At 47.3% G+C, this 16,978-nt stretch overlaps 1 protein-coding gene across 1 annotated transcript; it reads left to right on the top strand.

The window, feature by feature from the left end:
* The first annotated feature begins 6,509 nt into the window (after window positions 1-6,509).
* On the top strand, window positions 6,510-16,543 carry STK35 (serine/threonine kinase 35). Its single transcript, XM_044298183.1, has 3 exons — window positions 6,510-7,107; window positions 9,961-10,697; window positions 12,793-16,543. Exons 1-2 carry the CDS (start codon window positions 6,657-6,659, stop codon window positions 10,683-10,685), a joined length of 1,176 nt encoding a protein of 391 aa, XP_044154118.1. The 5' UTR covers window positions 6,510-6,656; the 3' UTR covers window positions 10,686-10,697; window positions 12,793-16,543.
* Window positions 16,544-16,978: the final 435 nt, after the last annotated feature.

The following is a 16,978-nucleotide window of genomic DNA, read 5'->3' as shown; positions in this document are numbered from 1 at the left end:
AGAGAAAGCAGCTCTCATACGAGCGCTGCCCTCTCTTCAAATAGCTGATCGTCGGGGGTGCTGGAGGACCCCGGCTGATCTGATATTGATGACCTATCCTGAGGATAGGTCATCAGTAGTAAAAAGAGGACAACCCCTCCTTTAACAGTAGGACTGGAGGGAAGAGGGGGCTTTTCAATATTTGCCTTGGGCAGCAGAAAAGCTAGGAACACCAGCGCTGAGTGAAGGGGGAAGGGGGGGGGGCCAAGCTGAACTCTTGCACCAGGGCCCATGAGCCTTTAGCAACGCCCCTCACTAGACCCCATAGCCGGAGGACCCAAAGGTGATCCTGGCCTATGAAAGCAGTGGTGCCATAAGTGGGACGGCGTTATGATGAGGTGAAGGGACCTGATGTTGTTTTTGCACTATCGCGCAGGAGCTTTGTACTATGGATCTTGCTGCCACATGCCCATCATGGTTGAGAATGATAGGCCTCTTTCACACGGGCGTCACGGATGAGCGCCGGATAGGATGCTGGTCCGTTCAGGGAAAATCGTTGCGTTCTTCAGTTTTTTCCGCACGAGTGCAATTCGTTTTGCATGCGCGTGATAAAAAACTGAATGTTTGGTACCCAGACCCGAACCCGGACTTCTTCACTGAAGTTCGGGTTTGGGATCAGTGTTCTGTAGATTTTATTATTTTTCATTATAACATGGTTATAATGGAAAATAATAGCATCTTTTAATACAGAATGCAAAGTCAAATGTCAATTGAGGGTTAGAAAATAATAAAAACATTACTCACCCCATCCACTTAATCGCGCAGCCGGGATCCTCTTCTTTGTTCTTCTTTAAGGACCTGCAAAAGGACCTGCACTGACGTCACCGCGCTCATATTACCGGTATTATCCATTATAACCATGTTATAATGGAAAATAATAAAGTAAATGGGGTCCCGGGTCGCTCATCCCTCATCTCCTTAGCAACCATCCGTAAAAATCGCATCGCATCCGCACTTGCTTGCGGATGCTATGCGATTTTCAAGCAGCCCCAGTCACTTCTATGGGGCCTGCGTTGCGTGAAAAATGCAGAATATAGAACATGCTGCGATTTTTATGCAACGCACAAGTGATGCTTGAAAATCACCGCTCATCTGCACAGCCCCATTGAAGTGAATGGGTCCGGATTCAGCGCGGAATACTCGCCCGTGTGAAAGGGGTCATAAGGACCAAACAAAAAATTTTCACCAGAAACATGCAAGAAATAAATGGGAAACTGCAACCAAAAACATTCCCACAGGTGATGATGTAAAGTAGTAGATTCTATATTTTAAAGGATTGTCCACTTTTATGTAAATAAAATGTAACCCCTTACGCTGGGTTCACACCTGAGCGTACTGGATGGAGCGCTCTGTATGCGCGATTCTACGGGCATCTCACATACGCGGCTCCTGTGCAAGTGAACGCCCATTGTCGCGCGTTCCCGGAAGTCTATGTACGGGAACGCACGACACTACGCCCCAAAGAAGCTCCTGTACTTCTTGGGGCGTACGAACGCGCTGTAAAACACTCAGGTAAGAACCATTCCCATAGGGAATCATTGGTTCTTGCCTGTTGAGCGTTTTACAGCGCATAGGAACGCGCTGTAAAACGCTCAGGTGTGAACCCAGCCTTAGTGACATGCACAGGGCTTGATGGGTATTCCAGGACATTCAAAATGGCCGGCAAATGGTAAAAAAAAAAAAAAAAACAGCCTTTACTCACCGCACCAATCTCCCACTACTGCTGTTCTGAGTACAAAGATCCCCCCCCCCTCCCCCCGCCTCCAGTGACTGCATACTTATCAACTTTGCAGTTTTACATAAACCCTACACATTTTTGGCCCTGGACAGCCCAAATTTGCAGGGACAGCCTCTAAAAATAAAGGACGGTCCCTGCAATCTTGGGACTGTTGGCAACTACAGTCGTGGCCAAAAGTTTTGAGAATTACATAAATATTGGAAATTGGAAAAGTTGCTGCTTAAGTTTTTATAATAGCAATTTGCATATACTCCAGAATGTTATGAAGAGTGATCAGATGAATTGCATAGTCCTTCTTTGCCATGGAAATTAACTTAATCCCCCAAAAAACTTTCCACTGCATTTCATTGCTGTCATTAAAGGACCTGCTGAGATAATTCCAGTAATCGTCTTGTTAACTCACGTGAGAATGTTGACGAGCACAAGGCTGGAGATCATTATGTCAGGCTGATTGGGTTAAATGGCAGACTTGACCTGTTAAAAGGAGGGTGATGCTTGAAATCATTGTTCTTCCATTGTTAACCATGGTGACCTGCAAAGAAACGCGTGCAGCCATCATTGCGTTGCATAAAAATGGCTTCACAGGCAAGGATATTGTGGCTACTAAGATTGCACCTCAATCAACAATTTATAGGATCATCAAGAACTTCAAGGAAAGAGTTTTAATTCTTGTTAAGAAGGCTTCAGGGCGTCCAAGAAAGTCCAGCAAGCGCCAGGATCGTCTCCTAAAGAGGATTCAGCTGCAGGATTGGAGTGCCACCAGTGCAGAGCTTGCTCAGGAATGGCAGCAGGCAGGTGTGAGCGCATCTGCACGCACAGTGAGGCAAAGACTTTTGGAAGATGGCCTGGTGTCAAGAATGGCAGCAAAGAAGCCACTTCTCTCCAAAAAAAACATCAGGGACAGATTGATCTTCTGCAGAAAATATGGTGAATGGACTGCTGAGGACTGGGGCAAAGTCATATTCTCTGATGAAGCCTCTTTCCGATTGTTTGGGGCATCAGGAAAAAGGCTTGTCTGGAGAAGAAAAGGTGAGCGCTACCATAAGTCCTGTGTCATGCCAACAGTAAAGCATCCTGAGACCATTCATGTGTGGGGTTGCTTCTCATCCAAGGGAGTGGGCTCACTCACAATTTTGCCCAAAAACACAGCCATGAATAAAGAATGGTACCAAAACACCCTCCAACAGCAACTTCTTCCAACAATCCAACAACAGTTTGGTGAAGAACAATGCATTTTCCAGCACGATGGAGAACCGTGCCATAAGGCAAAAGTGATAACTAAGTGGCTCGGGGACCAAAACGTTGATATTTTGGGTCCATGGCCTGGAAACTCCCCAGATCTTAATCCCATTGAGAACTTGTGGTCAATCCTCAAGAGGAGGGTGGACAAACAAAAACCCACTAATTCTGACAAACTCCAAGAAGTGATTATGAAAGAATGGGTTGCTATCAGTCAGGAATTGGCCCAGAATTGGCCCAGTCGAATTGCAGAGGTCCTGAAAAAGAAGGGCCAACACTGCAAATACTGACTCTTTGCATAAATGTCATGTAATTGTCGATAAAAGCCTTTGAAACGTATGAAGTGCGTGTAATTATATTTCACTACATCACAGAAACAACTGCAGCAAAGATCTAAAAGCAGTTTAGCAGAAAACTTTGTGAAAACTAATATTTGTGTCCTAGGCTGCAAAAAAGTGTCACACATGTGGTATGGCCGTACTCAGGAGAAGTTGGGGAATGTGTTTTGGGGTGTCATTTTACATATACCCATGCTGGGTGAGATAAATATCTTGGTCAAATGCCAACTTTGTATAAAAAAAATGGGAAAAGTGATTGAGTGATTGACAGGGGGCGATCAAGGGGTTAATTGGGGTGATGGGGGTGATGGAGGGTGATCTGGGGGCTAAGTGAAGTGTTGGTGTGTACTCACAGTGATGCCTGCTCCTCTGCTGAGACCAACCGACGAAAAGGACCAGCAGAGGAGCAGGGAAGCCATTTAACACATCATATTTACTAATATGATGTGTTAGCTGGCTTCTGATTTGATTTTTAAAAAATCAGCAACCTGCCAGCGACGATGATTGGCTGGCAGGTTGCTGACGAAATACTCCTTTAACTTTTGCCGGCCCGCGATGCGCATGCGCGGGCCGTCTGTGACCGAAATCTCGCGTCTCGCGAGAGGACGCACAGATGCGTCCAGGAGGAATGAATCAACCACCTTCCGGACGCATCCGTGCGTTAGGCGGTCCGGAGGTGGTTAAAGTTAAATGCCCGCCAAAGGTCTTTTTTGACCTTATGGGGACACAAATTGTTCTCTTCCAGGATAGCCTTCCGGAGCTATGCCAGTAGTGTGAAATAACCCTAAGGCCTCTTTCACGCGGGTGAGATTTCCACGTGGGTGCAATGCGTGAGGTGAACGCATTGCACACGCACTGAATCCGGACCCATTTATTTTGATGGGGCTGTGTACATGAGCAGTGATTTTCACACATCACTTGTGCGTTGTGTGAAAATCGCAGCATGCTCTATTTTGTGCGTTTTTCACGCAACGCAGGCCTCATAGAAGTGAATGGGACTGCGTGAAAATCGCAAGCTAGTGCGGATGCGGTGCGATTTTCAAGCATGGTTGCTAGGAGACGATCGGGATGGGGACTCGATCATTATTATTTTCCCTTATAACATAGTTATAAGGGAAAATAATAGCATTCTTAATACAGAATGCTTAGTAAAATAGGGATGGAGGGGTTAAAAAAAAAATAATAATAATAATTTAACTCACCTCATCCACTTGTTCGCGCAGCCCAGCTTCTCTTCTGTCTTCATCTTTGATGCCTAGGAGGAAAAGGACCTGTGGTGACGTCACTGCGCTCATCACATGATCCATCACCATGTGATGAGCACAGTGTCATCAAAGGTCCTTTTGCCAGGTCTTGAAGAAAGAAGAGGAGATCCGCTACGCGACCAAGTGGATGAGGTGAGTTAAATTTGTTTATTATTTTTAACCCCTCAATGGACATTTTACTAAGCATTCTGTATTCGGAACGCTATTATTTCCATTATAACCATGTTATAAGGGAAAATAATAAAATCTACAGAACACCGATCCCAAACCCGAACTTCTGTGAATAAGTCCGGGTTCGGGTCTGGGTACCAAACATGCCGATTTTTCTCAAGCGCGTGCAAAACGCATTAAAACGCTTTGCACTCGCGGGGGAAAAAATTGTGCATTTTCTCGCAACGCACCCGCATCTTTTTCCGCACGTCACCCGCAACGCCCGTGTGAACCCAGCCTAATACAAAGCAACATTTGGGGTTAATGTGACTCATTAAACGCAACGTTTCCAGTATCTATTATTTGAGAAGATGGGGGTCACCTATTATTAATAATTATAATTAATGTGAGGTACATGGAGGTCCAAATTGATAAAACAATGCGCCTCACATTAACATAAATGTAGTTGTTATATAGTGTTCTATATTTTAATATGTATCTTGTGTTTTGTTATGCTCGTGATTCAGTCAGTTTTAACTTCCTACATGATAAGGCTACATGCACACGACCAAATGTGTTTTGCGGTCCGCAAATTGCGGATCCACCCAAAAAACGGATGACGTTCCGTATAGGCATCCATTTTTTTTTTTTGCGGATCTATTGTAATAATGTCTATCCTTGTCTGCAAACTAGAAAAAAATAGGACATGCACTATTTTTTTGGCGGAGGAACGGACATACTGATGCGGACAGCACACGGTGTGCTGTCTGCATTTTTTGCAGACCCATTGAAATAAATGGGTCTGCATCCTATCCGCAAAAAAAACGGATTAGACACGGAAACAAAATACGGTCGTGTGCATGAGGCCTAACTGTTCTCTGCTAAAATGAGACAACCCCTTTAACAACAAAAAATTATGAAAAATATGACTATTTTTCCCTTTCTACTTATTATAAGAATTGAAAACAATAAATACAGAAATAAAACATACATCTTTTTTTTTTTTTTAAAAGGACCAAAAAATTATTTACATAACCGGTCAGGAAGCAGTTAATTAAACTGCTGCTGCTGGAGAACCCAGTTCATTATTAAATCATGAAAAATTCTGCAAAAGGTTTTCATATATTTTATAATTTGAACTCCACTGCTTCCTGTCAATGAATGAAAACATTCTTGTTTACATCTGAAACCTGAAGAGCACGGCAGCACTTTGAAGCACTTGCTCGAATCTTATTAGCCGCGCATTCTGGCCACGTGACCCGGACCATCTTAAGACCTGAAAATGGGGGAACCTGAATGCCTCCCACAAGGATTTGTACCCGACCGACTAGGCTGGTCCAGTGCGTCGTCTGGAAGCCACAACGCTTTTTTTTTACCCATACACTACAGGTGTTACAAAAACATCGCTTACTGCCACATGTGACTTTCACCCCCCTTCTAGAGCTTTTGGATTGTTCCGGCAGTCGCTGTTTACCTTCTGCCAGTTTGGGCATTTACAATTTTTATAGGGGTGTGCGATTTTTTTTAAAAACGTGATATACCTATAGAATTCGTCCTTCCATAAGCTAGTGATAGAAATGCTTGATATTACAGTATTTTTTAATATTGCGAAAAACTGTTTCAAGGAATTATTTTTGGTACGATCCAGAGGCGTCACTATACCCCCCTGTGTTTCTGCTGCGTTGGTTCAGTCCTTCTCGACAGTAGGTCTACCTCTATCAGACCAGCCTTAGTGTGTGAAGGAGCCGGCTGGGAGCTGTGGCTCTGGGGAGGGAGATGAGGCCTTTCCCCGCTTGTTGCACCTCACAGTGCTCTCCAATCTCGTGCGCCCCACAATCCATAGCGGAGGAGGGATGAAGTCTTCGGGCCTGCGGAGGAGTCGTCGTCATGGAATCCGCTAAAAGAAAGCGCCGGAGAAGCCCTGGAGTGCGGCCCCTGAGAGAACGGCTGCCCGCCCCCCTCCTCAACGTGCAGCCAGTAAACGGCACACTCAAGCCCGAGGCCTCAGTGGAGGAGGTGGTGGTGAGCAGCAGGCCCCGGCGGCCTCGGTACAGCTTACTGTCCGAGATAGGCCGCGGTAGTTACGGAGTGGTGTACGAGGCCGTGGCCCGGAAGAGTGGGGCCCGGGTGGCCGTCAAGAAGATCCGCTGTGACGCCCCGGAGAACGTCGAGCTGGCCCTGTCCGAGTTCTGGGCCCTGACCAGCCTGCGCCGCCGGCACCCGAACGTCGTGCGCTTCGAGGAGTGCGTCCTGCAGAGGAACGGCCTGGCCCAGAAGATGAGCCACGGCAACAAGAGCAGCCAGCTGTACCTGCGCCTGGTGGAGACCTCCCTCAAAGGTACCGGGGAAGGGCGGCTAATCCAGGCCGGGGAGTGAGGCCTGCTGGCCGGGGGGTGTGTCACTGCAGCTGCCAGGCCATGACCATGCAGCGAGTGATGACCGATGGAAGGCCCTGAGCTCACCCCATGGGTACTAGGTGTGGGAGCACCTGCTTCTGAGGGGTTTGTGACCCCCTGCCCCCTGTCTCTCAAGAATGGGTCTTGGTCCCAGGTATAGGGCCCCTACTGCTGGATCATAACAATCCCATGCAGCCGGGCAGTCGCAGCATGCCATGTCTATGGTGACAGCATCATACATCCGTACGGTTTGCACTTTTTGGCAGCGCAGCCCTTGTTCTGTTTGGTGTTGGTGCCCGCGTACAGGAGGCATACCAGTCGTGGTGATCGCTGGAGGAACAGTTCACCCAGCTAGGTGATAGACGGGCATGGATGTTTTTTAGTGAACTTGACCTAATGGTTATGGAGCGGGCAGAGCCAAGTCTCTTCTGCCAGTGTCCCAGTAGGGAGGGCTGATGTTTGGGCATTCATGCCACGGAATGGCGCAACAGATGCGGACAGCACACTGAGTGCTGTCTGTATCTTTTGCTGCCCTATCGAAGTGAATAGGTTCGCATCTGAGCCGCAAATACTGCGGTTCGGATGCGGACCAAAAAACGGTCGTGTGCACGAGGCCTTAACCCTACGTTTGCCAGTGCCAAGTACCAAGACACTGAACTTCCTTGCTGTGCTCGGTATAATGGAGAGTTCTGCAACTTTTGAATCATTCCTTACTATTTTTCAACCTCTGCTTGCTTTCTGGGAATGGAAGCGTTCCTGTGTCCGTCCATAATCTGGAAGTCTTTGCCACCCCGATACTTTAAACAGCTGAGATGGTGTTAGTTGTATTCAGCCTAAGTGGCCAGGGCTCTTGACTGACTACAACACCCCAAAGTATCTGCCCTGTGAGGTTGGCAACTGAGGACATCCTGAAAGTCTGTCAGGGCATGCTGAGGGTTGTAGTTTAGCTGCAACTAGAGAGAGCATCAGTGTATAATGACTTGAAAAGACTCATTCACTTGGAAATGTGATGGCCATTGCCAGCCCTGGGCCTGGCGTTCATTGTGCCATCTGTTGGCATTGGGCTTGGTGCAAGTGGCAGGATGTATCTGGCACTGCAGGCGGGGCATTGCTTTGTCTTCAGAGCGGCTGCTGGTGCGGACTGGTTGCAGGCAGGTGTTCCCAGGAGACCGTCAGGTGAGAGTTTTGCCAGGAGATGTGGGGGGGGGTAGTAATGTTTGTATTGTAGGTGCAGGGATGAGGCGGTTTTCATGTGCATCTGCCCACGTGCCGCTTTTATATGTGGATAACCTGAGTCCTGTCCAGTGTTAGGGGAGAAGTATTTGTCACTTAAGGGGTTCTCTATGGCCTTCATCCCTCACAGGGCACCACTCTCACTTGGCAAATGTGACTATCTCTGGGGCCGGGTAAGGCAACGCAGGAAGGAATGGATTATCCTGCTTCTTCAGGAGACACGCTGCAGTCTGCTCACGGCTTGGACGTGATGTTCAGATTAAGAGCTATGTCTACACTTAATCCTCCTCAGTCTGATCTCTGACCAGTGCTCGGAGTGACCCTTTATATAAGACTGGGGGCAGGGGTCTCTCAGGGGCTGCTACCTGCTGGGGGGGGCTGTCTACTGGCCGACCCCTATGTGCATTGTGTAGCCTGGCACTTCTGCTCTAGGAAACAGCTGAGCCTCCTGTATAATTGGCATCTATTAGCGCTAGGTCACCGGGGAGCAGATAATCCCAGCGAGCGATACAAATGGCTACGCCGGCATCCTGAGTCTCCGCATGTGGAGGTGGGGCACAGGTAGACCCCAGGGGGGACGTAGTGTATGTTTATATATGGAATACGCAGAGAGGGGAAGTGCTGCAATGTAGAAGACTCTACCTGCGCTGCGGAGAGTTGAATTGGGGGAGGGGGTGACGGTGGCAGATCTACTACATAGTGTTGCTACTAGGACAAAGTAACCTATTGGCTTCATGGTGGTTGTTTGTCACCCAGCTTTCCTAGGAGCAGATGTCAGACGTGTGAATGTAGGTGATGACTCAAAGTAGTCTTCACTGGAATTCTTTTGTTAAAACTTGCCCCCACCAATTCACAAACCGTTGAATCATGGCGCTCACAACTCTGCAGCCTTCAGAGCTGAAATCTCCCACCATTCCCTGCTTGTTCAGCGTCTTTCCAGAATGAAAATTACCACCGCAACTGGTCTTTCTACACCAGGAGCTAAAATACTCACCTAAGGCTGCTTTCCCTTTCCGCTATTGAGATTCGTCATAGGACCTCAATAGCGGGGAGAACACTGCCGTTCTGTCCCCATTCATTGTTAATTGGGTCAAAATTTGAATGGAACGGAGTGCGCCAGAATGCGTTACGTCCCCATCACAGACAGAATAACGCCACGCTGCAAGCAGCGTTTTTCTGTCTGCGATGGGGTGCGAAGCAAGACGGATCCGTCCTGACACACAATGTAAGTCAATTGGGACAGATCTGTTTTCTCAGACACAATAGAAAACGGATCCATCTCCCATTGACTTACAATGGTTTTATAGCCGGATGCATCTTGGCTATTTTAAAGATAATACAACTGGATGCGTTCATAACGGATGCAGACGGTTGTATTATCATGATGGACACGTTTTTTCTGATCCATGATGGATCCAGCAAAAACGCTGGTGTGAAAGTAGCCTAAGCAGAATGAGTACAGCTCTGGGGTGTAATACCGGCTGTACCTCAGGCTCTATAAAACTGTTGCATACTTGGTGACTCTATGATCTGATCACTGATGTACTTCTCTTTCCGTGCAGGGGAGCGTATTTTGGGCTACACAGAAGAAGCTTGTTACTTGTGGTTTGTCATGGAGTTCTGCGAAGGTGGAGACCTCAACCAGTATGTCCTGTCCAGGCGTCCAGACCCAGCCATCAACAAAAGCTTCATGCTGCAACTGACAAGTGCCATTGCTTTCCTGCACAAAAACCAGATAGTTCACCGGGACCTGAAACCAGACAATATTCTGATCACAGAGCGATCCGGGACCCCGGTGCTCAAAGTGGCTGATTTTGGCCTCAGCAAAGTGTGCGCTGGACTTGCCGCCCGCGGGAAGGAGAGCAGTGAGGGAGGCTGCAACGAAAACAAGACGGTCAACGTCAACAAGTACTGGCTGTCGTCGGCCTGCGGCTCAGACTTTTACATGGCTCCGGAGGTGTGGGAAGGACACTACACGGCTAAAGCTGACATATTTGCCCTGGGCATCATCATCTGGGCCATGATTGAGCGGATCACCTTTGTGGATGCAGAGACCAAGAGGGAGCTGTTGGGAACCTACATTAGGCAGGGCAGTGAGATTGTCCCGGTAGGGGAAGCGCTGCTAGAGAACCCAAAGATGGAACTTCACATCCCACAGAAACGCAGGACTTCCATGTCTGAGGGCATTCGACAACTGCTTAAAGACATGCTGGCTGCTAATCCACAAGACCGGCCAGATGCATTTGAGCTGGAGACTCGGATGGACCAAGTCACGTGTGCTGCTTGAAGCACCCTTCTGGTAAGTGTCCCCCTGGTGTGGGGTAACATGGGTGACTTTTCACACATTGCGCTGCTGGTTTCCTACGGTTCTGGCATTACAGACTAGTCTCCTTTTAAGAAGCAAATGGGGTTCTAATGGGGGGTATGGTGGTAGCTGCTGCATTTGGGAATTGATACCTCCTGGTGGTGAAATGAGGCACTGCGCAGCTCATAAGCACTTTCATGGAGGCTGGCTGCTTATGAATTCTTCATTTGCAGTCATTCATGCTGTACTAATGCAGCTTATATAACTCTCCTAGAGCCTGGGGGATGAGGGCTGGATCATGGTTGGTGTACAGCTGTGTCCTGAGAGCTGCCATCTCTGCACATTCCTGCACATCGCCCCCCTCCCCCCACTTTGTCCCCAGCACTGCGTCCTAATCCTCACGTGCCAGGCTGTCTGTGCCGCGGTGCCCCCTCTACACGTGCTGAGAAACCTTTCCTATCAGGTCACATGGACAGTCTGAGAAATGGGTCAGTCATTAAGGTGGTGCGGCTGCTTGCTCTCATCATTGTGTGTGTGTGTGCTGCCCAGATGCCATTGTAATGCTTTTATGTAGGGGGCACTGCCAGCTTTCATTTTGCTACACTTATCTGTATAATGTGCTCCACTGAAATCAGGTGCCATACTGAGCTGTAATGTCTTTTGACACTCTGTGCCCAATAGTTTCCTAGAGAAGGGACTTTGCTCTGTGGTGGGTTTCTTATTTTTTTTAAACATATATTGGGAGGGGGGTCATTTTCTATCTCCACATGTTGCTTGTCCCTAGAAACAATCTCTGCCTGGGGCTTATCACATGGTCCTGCAGGAACGAGGCCGGATATTGTTCCCAGGCCTGTACTGCAGCCACGGTCCACATGGTGTTTGGACACAAGCAGGAACACTGTGTCCCTAGACATTGGAGATTATGATGTTGAATTAATTTCCTGAAGAATGATCTGAATCCATCACTAATGTCACAGGATATTTCTAGGATAAACTATTCGGGGAGGGATAGTTGTGCTGTGGGCTCTGGACATAAAGCATAACAGTGGGATCTGATGCAGAGCTCCAAATACACTTCTGGTATTTGGAGACCTGTATGCAGTTAGCTCCCTCTAGTGGCAACTGCAGGTACTCAGCATTTCAAGTGCTTTTCCAAGAGTTTTTAATATTGCTGGCCTATCCTCAGGATAGATCATCAGTATCAGAGTGAGGGTCCAGCACACCTGCCGACCAGCTGTTTGAAGAGGCTCGGGTGAAAGCTGTGGCCTCTTCCTTGGTCTGTGATGTGACCTATGTGCAGCTAAGTCCCGTTGAGGTGAATAGGCCTGTGCTGCAATATCTACAATATACAGCGCTGTGCTGTGAGGAGGCCGCAGCCCTCTACCAGAGTGCAATAGCTTTATAAAACAGCTGGTTGGGGGGGTGCTGTTTGCCGAACCCCCACCGATTAGATACTGATGGACCTATACTGAGGCTAGGCCTTCAATGCATCCTGCATCTGTCTCAAGGGGAGCGCTGGATCAGGAAAATGGAGATTCAACCACATCAAAGATAATGCATCTGAAAGGGAATTGGGGATGGTAGGTGCACTCACACAGGCTTCCTTAGATGCCTATGGCTCTAGTGATATTGCTGCAATGTCATGTTGACTTTAATGTCGGGTGAGAGCAGTTGCAACTGCCGTGTCCTCTTCTAGGCCTCATGTACGTGACCCGTAGTTTTGATCTGTATTTATAATTTTTTTTTTTCTCGGTTGGACCCATTTATTTCTATTGGTCCACAAAAAAATGCGAACAGCACACTGTCATTTGTGTGCTGTCCACATCCGTGTGGCCATTCTGCACATTTTAGAACATCCTATTGTCCTTTGCAGCTAAGAGTAGGCATTTCTACAGATCGGAGTGAGAAAATAGCAGAATGCACCCAGCCAATATCCTATTTTGCACATCCGCGGCTTGCAGGTTGACAATATGGACATGATCATGTGCATGAGGCCTTATGTCAGGAAGGTTGCTTGTCTACTTGTCACTGTCATAGATCTTTTCTGTCCACGCTTCTGATTTAACTGCCTCTTCTGTTTTTCCCTCAGGTTTAAAGTGGGATCAAAGCTTTTGTTCTGCTTCCCCATGACCCAGAGATGCTGATGTCCTCGCCTCCCCCTCATCTGCTTGCTTGCACCTGGATTTTTCCCGAGGCTGGACCACCTGTAATGTTCTAGAATAAAACCATGGCTCCTCAGTGATCACTGGTGCTGGTTAACAATGTGTTACCGACCACAGGACAGCTTCTACGTTATACACCTTCCCCTTCTCCATCGTCATCCCTTCCAGGTGGCTCCATTGAAACAAATGATGAACGCTTTGCTGGGAGAACGCACCAGTGGGGAATGTGGAGTCTTTGTTAGCTGTAGGGTAACCGTTTATGCAATGAATAGCGGCCTTCTTCATTTGCTGGTGGTTGTGGGTAAGAACAGCCTTCACATGTGACCTATAGCTGCATGATTTTGCAGCTATAACAGGTCTTTCCTTTAGAATCATGTGACTAATTGCCGCTTGTGGGTGGGGTATCAGCCATGTGTGCCATCCGTACAGCCGGTTCTTACCCTTGGGTGTTGTAGTAAGCTGTAATTGACCACCTAAAAGGGCAACACCTCATCTGCCCCCTCTTCCCTTATATGGGGTGAGCTCTTCTGTGACTGTTCATACACACCTTATTTAAGATGCTTGCTGTCTTCCAAGTCCCAATTTGTGGATCTTGAGACAGCGGTGGTCTTAAATGGTGTTAGCGGGGCCCATCAGTGTCTTTATTCCCAAGATTTTCCCACCTCACCTCCCTTTCTTTCCCTTGAAACATATCACCTGTGGGTGGATGATAGAAAGGGGCCACCATCTCTTATGCCCAGCACTGTTCTCAATCCTGCACTTACCGTCTCAGGGAATCTGACTAGTGGGTAGACCAAGCCCCATTTTCCCTGTGCCTCCTCCCCCCTCACATCCTGCACCTTCCTGACTTCCGCATGCAGATGTGGGTAGGCTTTTTTGTTTTTTTCCTTCTGAAGTGCCTATTACTAGACGGAGACCTGATCTGTAGTCTTGAGGGGTATCGGGAGGGGCTTGCACTTTTTGCCATCACTTGTGTTTGGAACGCTGTGCCTTATTTAATTCTTTTGCTTCTGGCACCTAACTGCCTGCTAGCACCAAGCTCCTCACACCTCCCCTACTCCTTCCCTAGTTTTTTTTTTCTTCTCCACACTGGATGGGCTGTACTGCAGACTGCTCACCTTTTTCAAAAAAAATGATATGGGGAATTAAGGGGGTTAAACCATCTGGAGCTCATGAATCTATGCACTGGTTACTATATGGGTTAATTAAGGGTCTCGTGGGATCTTTAAACAAGGTTGAGCTTCTATCACTACAGTAAGGGGAGGCAGAAGTTTTCTGAAGCATCTGGGACCTTGCCTACCTAGCTTTACTTACCCTGCACAAAGCTTTCCCTTTACTGCTTGATGCAAGAGGCTTCTCTGCTGACCTGCCCCATTCTTGGCACTTCCTGTTAAAGGGGCATTGTCTGTCCCAGGTCTGCATTTTGTGCCATACATTTTTACTAGAAAACAGATTCCCCCCCCATATTTCACTGCTCAGGTAAATTGCAGGGGGTGTTAAAAAATCTTCCCCAGTATATTTGCTGTTCAGCTATTTTTGGAACACCCCCTAGTGATGAATGGAGAGCACTCTAAGCATGCGCGTTGTGCTCGCCTTCACTTCGGGTCCTTGTTCTGGAGATAGATGAGACCCGCACCTGCCATTGATGGCATATCCTAGTTGTATGCCATCAATGTCCTAAATAGTTCAGCCCTTTTTAAAGGGTTTTCTGAGATTTTATATACTGATGACTTCTTCTCAAGAGAGGTCATCAGTATCTGATCGGTGGGTGTCAAACACCCGGGGGCCCCCCTGATCAGCTGTTTGAGAAGACACCAATGCTCTAGCTCGCTAAGCACAGCTGTGCTTGGTATTCACTTGAATGGGGCTGAGCTACTCCGTCACTCGGCCTAGGAAAAGCGGAGAGAATGCCTCAACGCTCACTGGAGTGCCTGTGCCTTTTCAAACAGCTGATTGGTAGGGGTACCAAGTGTCAGACCCCCACCGATCAGATACTTATGGACCTGCCCAGAGGATAGGTCATCTGTATAAAAAAAAATCTCAGAAAAACCCTTTAAGTATCAGGCTTTCCAGCTGGTGTGTGTACATTGGAGGGTTTTTGCACTTTACAATGCTGTGATTTAACACAGAATCTACTCCTGAATGACCTGATCAGAGGGTTAATGTAACTTGACATCTCTGATTCCATAAAGAAATACTTGGTAAAGTCTCCTTTTAAAGAGGACTTTTTTTTTTTTTGTTTAAGTACCTTTACTTGTGGGATGCTGCCATCCTTCACTTTTTTTTTTCCCTCCAAATACCGCTTGCGTGCCCCCTGCAGTTTTCATGCCCAGTATGTTTAATACTGAACATCGTTATACAGGGGGAGGACACTGCCGTGTTTTTGTCAGGGTTGTCTCCTTCTCCCTGACTGAGCTGTCTAATCAGTGGACGATGTCACAGCCATTAAGTGGGGGGGGGGGGGGGGGAGATGCCTACTGTGAAACATGGCAGTCTCCTCCTCCCTGTACTGATGGTATGGATTAACATACTGAGTGTGAAAACTGCAGGGGGGCACAGTAGGGCATTCAAAGGGTATGGGGGGGGGGGGGATGGAGTCATCATGGTGGTGTCCTACAAAAAGAACATCTAGGGGAAATCTATCAAAACTGTGGCGAAAGAAAACTGGCTTAGTTGTTAGGGGCATCTAAGCCAGTTTTTCTTTGCATCAATCTTGATAAGTCTCCTGCATGTTTTACGAGGAGTGTTTCTTTAACTTCTTGGTCAGCTCATAAGTCCGCTTGGTGGACAGCGCCAAGTTGTGAGTAAATTCTTTGTATCATGGGATAATTGGTGCCCAGTTCACACCAGTTTATTTGGTGGGAGACTGGTTTCAAAACTGGACACTAATAAGACATGTCCAAGTGTAAAATTGCCAAAATAGTTCACTTTGGACCCTAGGGTTAGACTTAATAGCCCCCACTCTTATTCTACGGCATGAGCTGCATGGAAGGATCTGCTACTTGAGCAACTATATCGGAAATGCTTTGCGGCAGACCAATTGGTCACAACTTTTGGTAAAGTGCCATGATGGCCCTCTCACTATGACTGTCTGAGACATCTGCTTAGTATCCCCAGCTGAACTGCTGGCAGTCCAGCAGGGGGGGCAATCCTGATCTATGTTTAGTGCGCACTAATAACCCAATTATTAGGCACTTGCACAGTATTCCTGCATTATTGACCCCACAACTTTGTAGACTGTTCACTTCAGATCTCTCCAGGACATCAAAATGCATTGGCTTCTGATTCCTCCCCCAATGCAAAGCAAACTTGGGTGGGGTATAAATCTTACTGGCCCATGGGCCTCCTGGGATGGATGTGGTTGTTCCTTGCTGCTGTCTTGTGCTGTAATACAAAGCAATCGCCCCCTCTTCTCCTCTTCTCCCACCAGTGCACCCCTGCTCTGCGGACCTTTTGTCCTCTCCCTTGTTTTGCACATATGCTGGTGACAGGACCTTTTTATTCTGTTATTTTTAAGTTGGTTGTGAGTTTACAATGTTGTATTTATGTTCCTTTTACACTGTAACTCTCCCTGATGTGTGAATGGCAGTTGTGATGATGTAAGAGGAGTGTGTGTGTGTGTATATATTTTTTTATTTTATTTTTTCCTTTTGTGAACATTAATAAAGGGAGTACAAACTGCAATGTGTCTGTGGTTCCTTTTCGCCAATGGTTTGGCTCACTTTAATTAGACATGTCACAGGATAAATAATGGTAGGTATATTCTGTGGACCTTGTGTTTTATGCTCATGGGGGTACTCTGGGTCCATACTCGGTCTCCACATGGATACATGAAACCTAAAAAGTGAATGTTCAGAATTAAAATTGACTAAATGCTAAAATTCTAATTGCCTGCAGCCACCCCTAGAGGGAGCCCTAAAGTGCACGTCGCATAGGTGTGAGTCTGGGACCTGCCATGAATGAAGAGGATGTGCTTTTTTTTTTTCCCATTCATTCTAAGATCAGATGGCACGATTCCCTAAGCATTCTGTTTGTAGTGTATATTACCATGAACAGTGGTATGCAGTAAGCTCCCCCTAGTGCTGTGGGAATTGTCATTTACCTCTATGTGGA

The sequence above is a fragment of the Bufo gargarizans genome, chromosome 6 (assembly GCF_014858855.1).
Source record: "Bufo gargarizans isolate SCDJY-AF-19 chromosome 6, ASM1485885v1, whole genome shotgun sequence".
In the NCBI taxonomy this organism is placed as follows: domain Eukaryota; kingdom Metazoa; phylum Chordata; class Amphibia; order Anura; family Bufonidae; genus Bufo; species Bufo gargarizans.
Note: the sequence above shows the minus strand (reverse complement) of the source record. Positions and strands in the feature narration are given on the sequence as shown.